The sequence below is a fragment of the Bufo gargarizans genome, chromosome 4 (assembly GCF_014858855.1).
Source record: "Bufo gargarizans isolate SCDJY-AF-19 chromosome 4, ASM1485885v1, whole genome shotgun sequence".
NCBI lineage: Eukaryota > Metazoa > Chordata > Amphibia > Anura > Bufonidae > Bufo > Bufo gargarizans.
The window spans coordinates 239,409,338-239,418,336 of NC_058083.1; the positions used below are offsets into that span (position 1 = coordinate 239,409,338).

Consider the following 8,999-nt stretch of genomic DNA (forward strand, 5'->3'; position numbering starts at 1 on the left):
TACCATGGGAGCCAGGACGCTGCTTAAGTCCTGGCTGCCATGGTATGTTAGTGAGCAGAGAGCAGCGCATTATACTCACGTGCGCTGTGGCCGCCGGTCGCTCCTTCTCATAGGTCTGTGCGGCGCATTGCTAATGCTGTAAGCATTAGCAATCCGCCGCACAGACAGAAGAAGGAGCGACCGGCGGCCACAGCGCACGTGAGTATAATGCGCTGCTCTCTGCTCACTAACATACCATGGCAGCCAGGGCTTCAGTAGCGTGACTCCTGGCTGCCATGGTAACCGATCGGAGCCCCAGCATTACACTGCTGGGGCTCCGATCGGAACTGACACTGCCACCAATGATGGGGGGGAGGAGGGGGACCCTGTGGCCACTGCCACCAATGATTAATACTGGGGAGGGAGGGGGGGTTGCGTTACCAGAGGGGGCATATCAGAGGCTGGGGGGAGGGAGATCAGAGGCTGAGGGGGAGGCAGATCAGAGGCTGGGGGGGAGGCAGATCAGAGGCTGGGGGGGAGGCAGATCAGAGGCTGGGGGGGGAGGCAGATCAGAGGCTGGGGGGGGAGGCAGAGCAGAAGCTGGAGGGGGAGGCAGAGCAGAAGCTGGAGGGGGAGGCAGAGCAGAAGCTGGAGGGGGAGGCAGAGCAGAGGCTGGAGGGGGAGGCAGAGCAGAGGCTGGAGGGGGAGGCAGAGCAGAGGCTGGAGGGGGAGGCAGAGCAGAGGCTGGAGGGGGAGGCAGAGCAGAGGCTGGAGGGGGAGGCAGAGCAGAGGCTGGAGGGGGAGGCAGAGCAGAGGCTGGAGGGGGAGGCAGATCAGAGGCTGGGGGGGGAGGCAGATCAGAGGCTGGGGGGGAGGCAGATCAGGCTGGGGGGGGGCAGATCAGAGGCTGGGGGGGGAGCCAGATCAGAGGCTGGGGGGGGGAGCCAGATCAGAGGCTGGGGGGGGGAGCCAGATCAGAGGCTGGGGGGGGGAGCCAGATCAGAGGCTGGGGGGGGGGGGGAGCCAGATCAGAGGCTGGGGGGGGGGGGGAGAGCCAGATCAGAGGCGGGGGGGGGGGGGAGCCAGATCAGAGGCTGGGGGGGGGGAGAGCCAGATCAGAGGCTGGGGGGGGGGGGGGGGGGAGCCAGATCAGAGGCTGGGGGGGGGGGGGAGCCAGATCAGAGGCTGGGGGGGGGGGGCAAGCAGATCAGAGGCTGGGGGGAGGCAGATGGAGAGAGAGTGGTTAATGGAGGCTGCAAGCACCACCTTGGCATGTATAAAGTTATTGGTTTAGAGAGGGGTTAATGAAGGCACCTCCAAGGTGCTTTCATTAACCTCTTCAGACCAATAACTTTATACATGCCTAATGCCAAGGTGCTTCCATTAACCCCTCCAAACCCAATGGGCATGTATAAAGTTATTGGTTTGGAGGGGTTAATGGAAGAACCTTGGCATTAGGCATGTATAAAGTTATTAACCCCTTCAAACCAATAACTTTATACATACCTAATTACGTACGTTACTTTAAGTAGCTTTTTCTTATTAGATTACTCGATGAATCGAGAAATATAATCGATAGAATACTCGATTACAAAAATATTAGTTTACTGCAGCCCTATATCATACAAATTTCTAATTTAGCGCATTTCCCACCTTATTCTTAACCAGACTGTCCACATACAAAGTCGGTCTACAGGCCCCTTGGGTGGGCCCCGGCCAGGCTCTACAGGCCCCTTGGGTGGGAAGTAGAACTGGCTTAGTTGCCCATAGTAACCATTAAGATTCCATCTTTCATTTGGACAGCTCCTTTGGAATATGAAAGGAGGAATCTGATTGGTTGCCATTTTCTATGTTACACCATTTTGATAAATGACCCCCATAATCTCTCAGATCCTTCAGTGTAAACTATTGTGATAAATTGGTGTTGGGGTTAACAATATGCCAGGGGCTTTATTTCCCAGCACCCCTTTGGACACTGAGGCTTCGCAGCAGTGCAGGCTCCCTGTTTCCCCGAGTACCACATACTGTAGACCTGGTGACCCTCAAGGGCACTTACATCAGCAGCAAACATTGAGACTCCTGCTCAGGGCCTCCAGGGATCCTGTTCAGTTCTCACATGCTCTCCTCATTACATAAACGTCAAGGCTAGAAGCACATAGGTACATTCCTCTGCACGGCCATTCTCGAAGCAGCTTTTATCAATGCCTTCAGCACTTTATGACCAGGGAGGACGCACGCTTCCTCTCACCTGTTACTGCTGTGCTATACCTGCTGTAAAGCCTCATGCCTGTACTGGCATCTATGACACTGGTGCAGGCATTATTGCAACCTCTGCCTGACCACAGGTACAGTAAAATACTGCCACGTATACCTGATCTTATGACAGTATACCGGCGGTCATTAATGATTCTGTAAGTTTATACTAGAGGAGAAGTGGCCATCACACGGAGTATGCTTTCTGGACCGAACACCGTCATGTAAAGTGCTATAGAACTGCATTATATAGTAATACACATCCCCACATGATGAGATGGCTCTGCAGGCTCTGTCCCAGCTACAGTTGCCACCCTTCCCAACAAACAATACCGGCCAAGTTAAATCACACCCCAAAAGTGTGGTTGTGGGGACATGGCTTAACACAGGGTGTTAAGCGCTAGGTCACAATGTGGCTCCCAGTATTAATAATGACCTCAAGAGGGCCCACTAGCAATACTAATGCCTCCATCAGTGCCCCCCCCCCTTAGTCGTTTAATACTGAGTTTTCTGTAGCTAGGACAGTTTTTTTGTATTTGTTGTGTGTGTTAGGATTGTAACTTATTGGCATGGTCTGGAAAACCACACAGAAATAGTCCATTGCAACATGGACTCTGACCGGCGCTTTCAGTGCAGGCGCCGCGTGGGTTTTAGAGCAGAATCTATACAGAAATCTGTAGCAAAAACTAGGGATCGACCGATTATCGGATTTACCGATATTATCGGCCGATATTCAGGATTTTGAACACTATCGGTATCGGCATCTATTTTGCCGATATTCCGATAGTGTATGGGGAACACAGATCGCGCTGCTGACAGCGCTCTCCGTGTTCCCCTTAGCAGCACAGGGGAGAAGGGAGCAGTGTCTCCTCCCCCTGTGCTGCTCCTGCCGCTGCCGCCAATGTAAGGACAGGGGACAGGAGGAGGGGAGGAGCTATGGCCACTGCGCCACCAATGAAGATTAATCTATCATTCATTCATATACAGGAGGCGGGAGCTGCAGGGTCACATTGCCGGCTCCCGGCCTCTATGAGCTGTAGCTGCGATCTGCGGTAGTTAACTCCTCAGGTGCCGCGGATCGCAGCTACTGCTCATAGAGGTCGGGAGCCGGCTATGTGATCCTGCAGCCAGCTCCCGCCTCCTGTATATGAATAAATGTGGGATTAAGCTTCATTAGTGGCGCAGTGCGCCCCCCCAAGCACCCCAGTATCAGACATTGGTGGCGCAGTGCGCCCCCCCCCCCCCCAGTGGTGGCGCACAGGGCCCCCCCACCCCAGTCGCAGTGCGCCCCCCCCACAGGATTCCCTCTCCCTTGCTCCTCCGATCGGAGCCCCAGCAGTGTAATGCTGGGGCTCCGATCGGTTACCATGGCAGCCAGGACGCTATTGAAGCCCTGGCTGCCATGATAAGCTCCATGCTGCTGTGTGCACAAAGCACACAGCAGCAGGGACAGTGTGAGCTCCTATTCACCCTGATAGAGATCTATCAGGGTGAATAGGACAAGGGTTCTAGTCCCTAAGGGGGCTAAAAGTTAGTTAAAAAAAAAAGTTATAAAAACACCAAAATATTAAATATAAATGAAAAAGAAAGATTTACAAAAAAAAAAAATACACATTAACAATAAACATTAATTTTCAGCAGATTTGTGGGAATTTTTATTTATTTTTTCAAAAATGAAAATTCCCAGAATATCGGTATAAATTATCGGCTATCGGCCTGAAAGTTCACAAATTATCGGTATCGGCCCTAAAAAATCAATATCGGTCGATCCCTAGCAAAAACCCACCATATCAGCATAGCCTTAGGGACAGTGCGGGATTCTCTGAGGGGACTATTATGGGGCACTGGAGAGTCATCAGTAGTGGACAGTGCGGGACTCTCTTAGGGGACTATTATGGGGGCACTGGAGTGTCATCAGAAGTGGACAGTGCGGGATTCTCTTAGGGGACTATTATGGGGGCACTGGAGTGTCATCAGAAGTGGACAGTGCGGGATTCTCTTAGGGGACTATTATGGGGGCACTGGAGAGTCATCAGAAGTGGACAGTGCGGGATTCTCTTAGGGGACTATTATGGGGGCACTCGGGTGTTTCATCTGAAGTGGACAGTGCGATATTCTGTAAGGGTACTATTATGGGGGCACTGGAGAGTCATCAGTAGTGGACAGTGGTTCAGGCTGCCTGAAGGAGATTGCTGCTACCAAAGTACAGTTCACAGTCACGCCCAGTTGTATGAAGCCACACCCAGCTGCTCAGTACAGCTACAACCTCAGATGAGCAGCATGTTGTAGACGCGTGTGCCCCAGCATTGTTTACCCCATGGCACAGGCTGCAGTAAGACACCGCCTTCTACTTCCTGGATGGGCGGGCACCGTATGCCAGAGCTCGCCTCTAGCCCCCTAATACCACACAGCGCCTACCAGAAGCACCACCGCGAAAATGCTCCAGCCGATCACCAAGTCAGCCGCCATTTCGTCGCTTCCTGCTTCAGGCCCGCCGCCAGATCCCGTGACAGCTGCTCCCGCCAGTAGCGCTGCAGCCGAATAAGCGCTGCAGCGTCCAATCCGTTCACATCAGACGGCTTACTTCCTGCGCACGGGTTCAAGGAGGCGTAGCCGGGCCTGCACTGCAGAAGCGTTCCCCGTCACCATAGCAACAAGGGGGGGGGGGGAAAAACTCCGCACGTTGTTCTGGTTGAGTCTAGGATGGAGCCGGTTAAGGAGGTCCTCAGTAACCTAGCCTCTTGGTTGTAGGGCAGGCTAGAATAGTAGTGAGAAAGAAAAGGTAGTGTCTAAACTCCAGACACCAAACGGACCTCTGACGTCACACTATCACGTGACATTTCTAGGTCACGTGGGTCGGCAGCCAGCGCACTGACAGGGGAGAGTGTCTGCCTGAGAGGTACATGTGAAGCCTGTGGAGGGGGCTGAGAATTCTGTGAGGTGTGCCATGTGGGATGGGGGGGACTATGGTGTGGGATTGTATGATGGGGGGAGTGGCTGCTGTGTGGGATTGTATGATGGGGGGTACTACGGTGTAAGATTGTATGATTGGGGACTGCCATGTGGGATGGGGGGGAACTTCGGTGTGGGATTGTATGATGGGGGTGGGCTGCCATGTTGGTTGTGGGGGACTACGGTGTGGGATGGGGGGACTACGGTGTGGGATTGTATGATGGGGGGAGGCTGCCATGTGGGATGGGGGGGGACTACGGTGTGAGATTGATGGGGGGCGCTGCTGTGTGGGATTCAGGGCCGGTGCAAGGATTTTTGCCAACACAAGCGAAGCTACATTTTGGCGCCCCCCCCCCCCCCCCCCCATGGCACATCGCCCCCCCCCCGTCCGGACCTGGCCCCATCCCATGAGCACCCCCTATTGTGTCACATTCCCCCCCCCCCCCCCGCCCCCCCGCCCCGGCCTATTGACAATAGGGGGTAATAATATGATCATGGATGGGGCCAGGGACGTCCAGGCGGGGGAATGATGTGCCATGGGGGGGGGGGGAGAAATGTGACACAATAGACTATTGTGTCACATTTCTACCCCCCATTGCACTTAATCCCTCCCCAGCCCGGACAGCCCTGGCGCCATCCATGATCACATCGTTACCCCTTACTGTGTCACATTTTAACCCCCCCCCCCCCAGCCGACCCTTCCTGGCGGCCTGGCCCCATTCCCATGTCACATACTCAGAGTACTGTACAACATTTACATTGTACCCCCTCCCTCCATCATGTCACGGTCACACAAACTAGCGCCAGAGCAGAGGCGCTCAGGCTTTTAGCACGGCATTCAATGATGTGTTTAAAAAAAGTAATTACAAAACAACAATCATTAATATTGGGGGGGGGGGGGGCCAATATTAATGATTGTTGTTTTGTAATTACTTTTTTAAAACACATCATTGAATGCCGTGCTAAAAGCCTGAGCGCCTCTGCTCTGGCACTAGACTAGCACTTATGGCCTCATTTTATGATTTTGAAATAATTTTAAATGATCATATTAATTATTATATACAATACATTCAATTCGGAACAGTTCAAACTTCAAGTGACCTACCTTAAGTCCTGAGTCCACTCCTGACCTGCCTGACTCCTGCTGCTGCTGGCTGCCAGTGCGTCTGGTGGTCTAATCTGGCTGACGGCTGTGTGTGTCTGTGTGAGTCAGACACAACACAATCAGTCAGCTCGAGCCTCGCCTATTAGTCCCTGCCATACCCGCCGGCGGCGCAGCTTACTACCAGTCAGGCCCCCATGGCAGGCTGAGCACATGTGACCGGTGTGTTGCCGTGACTCTGAGCGGCCGACACACGCAGGCTGGGGGCGGGCGCAAGGCGGCGGCGCTGCGGCACAAATTCAATAAAGTTATAAAAAAAAAAAAAAAGAAGGGCATTCATTTTTCCGCCCTGCGCAGGGCGCGCCCTAAGGCAGCCGCTTGGTCTGCCTTATGGTAGCGCCGGCCCTGGTGGGATTGTAGTCTTAGGGGGGGTTGTGTAATGTTGTATGCGGGGGGACGCGCATAATGTTGTATGCGGGGGGGGGACGAGCATAATGTTGTATGCGGTGGGGGACGCGCATAATGTTGTATGCGGTGGGGGACGCGCATAATGTTGTATGCGGGGGGGGACGCGCATAATGTTGTATGCGGGGGGAGACGCGCATAATGTTGTATGCGGGGGGGACGCGCATAATGTTGTATGCGGGGGGGGACGCGCATAATGTTGTATGCGGGGGGGGACGCGCATAATGTTGTATGCGGGGGGGGACGCGCATAATGTTGTATGCGGGGGGGGACGCGCATAATGTTGTATGCGGGGGGGGGGACGCGCATAATGTTGTATGCGGGGGGCGGACGCGCTGTGTGATTTTGTTTGCGGGCTGCTATCTGGGGAGGCTATGTTCTATGGCACATGTTTTACTGAATAGATAAGGTTTCCATCTTCTTCGCACCCGATATTTATTCTTGTATACTTTCTACTGTAAAAGTCGAAATGAAAGCTGCAGGTTTTACTGTTTTTAATAAAAACTTATTGTTGAACCCCAAAATATATATATTTTCTATATATTTATGTTCATTTCTCTATTTTTTTTATTGCAGTTCTGTATTCTCGGCGCTTGTAGCTGTGCATAGAGACGGGCGCAGACGTCTATAATGGTCAGTGTTCAGTGAAGTGAGCTTCAGATGCTTCATTCAAAACTTGGGAGTAATACTGTACAGTCTTAGAATGTATGGGCTCCGAGAAGCCGAAGTAAGTTATTCACGAAGTTGCGCGAGACCCCATTGAATATCTCGGGTAGTGGATTTTTAAAGTTGAAAAACACTTTAAAACTTTAAACAGAACTCTGCTTCGGTTCAGAGGTTCTAGACGGGACCGAAGCAGAGTTCGGTTTCAAGTGTTTTTCCACTTTAAAAATCAACTACCTGAGTTATTCAATGGAGTCTCGTGCAACTTCATGAATAACTGACTTTGGCTCCTCGGAGCCCATACATTCTAAGACTGTACGTAGTCTAATCACTGTACAGTATTAATCCGAAGTTTTAAACAAAGTGCCTTCGGATGAAGCCTCCAACGCTCACTGTGCTTGACACCGACAATGGCCTAATGGACACGCACATTACACCGCCCCGCTGATCTGTGAGGAGCAGCATTTACTGCTACAAGGGGACTCCCTGTACAATGCTTTAACCCCGTTCTGACCACCTAATGTAAATATACAGTCCTGATGAAAAGTTTGAGACCACTTGAAAAATGGCAAAAATCATATTTAGCATGGCTGGATCTTAACAAGGTTCCAAGTAGAGCTTCAACATGCAACAAGAAGAAATGGGAGTGAGACCAAACAACATTTTTTGAGTATTCAATTTAATGAAAACAACGAATAAACTGGAAACGGTTTAGGACCACACCTCCCAAAATAAACAGAAATCCAACTTCCAGACATGAACTCGGTAATGAGTAGCCCTGCCGTTATTGTTTCGGCATGCTTGCTGCAAGCGTTTCCATGAGGTGAAGTGGGAACATTTCTCCAAGTGGTGAAGACGGACGCACGAAGGCCATCTACTGTCTGGAACTGTTGTCCATGTTTGTAAACTTCCCTTGCCATCCATTGTATTTAGATCAGGGGAACACGCAGGATGGGCCAAAAGAGTGATGTTATTCTCCTGGAAGAAGTCCCTTGTCCTGCAGGCATTGTGTACTGTAGCGTTGTCCTGTTCAAAAACCCAGTCGTTACCACACAGACGAGGGCCCTCAGTCATGAGAAATGCTCTCTGCAACATCTGGACATAGCCAGCGGCCGTTTGACCAGGGCTGTGGAGTCGGTAGATAAATGGTCCGACTCCTCAGTTTTTGGTACTTCTGACTCCTTTGTATTTAATATGCGAATGTCATTACCACAGAACTACTGGCGAGGAAGCCGCTGCCTTCTCCTTTGTGTGCTGATCTTCTGCTGAAGATCGGGCAGTGGGAGGATCCAGAAAGGGGCATTTTATTGTAAAACCTGATTTCCCTAGTAGAATCCCATAATCATGTTTAACGTTTAAGCTAACAATCTGAGCTTACAAGTTTTTATAGCCTCAGCTGAATGACAGCAGTTTTTCTGATGGTTTACAGCTTCAGTCTTGAGCTATTGACTATCCATTCCCTTCACTTATACAAGTGTCTAGTCCTGCAAAAAACATATTTAATCAGTTATCAGTAAGAGGCTAGGTTAACCATGGGCGCTGCGTTCCCTGTAACAGCGGAACACAACACAATGGAAATGGAAGC

The 8,999-nt window shown here is 51.6% G+C and overlaps 1 protein-coding gene across 1 annotated transcript in view; it reads right to left on the reverse strand.

Annotated features, from left to right (window-relative positions):
* LMBRD1 (LMBR1 domain containing 1) overlaps window positions 1-5,012 on the reverse strand; it is a 232,776-nt gene extending 227,764 nt beyond the window's left edge. The window contains exon 1 of the mRNA XM_044290891.1: window positions 4,651-5,012. Within this exon, the coding sequence (XP_044146826.1) occupies window positions 4,651-4,701 (51 nt within the window). The 5' untranslated portion in view covers window positions 4,702-5,012. The remainder of the gene's footprint in view (window positions 1-4,650) is intronic.
* Between the last annotated feature and the right edge of the window lie 3,987 nt (window positions 5,013-8,999).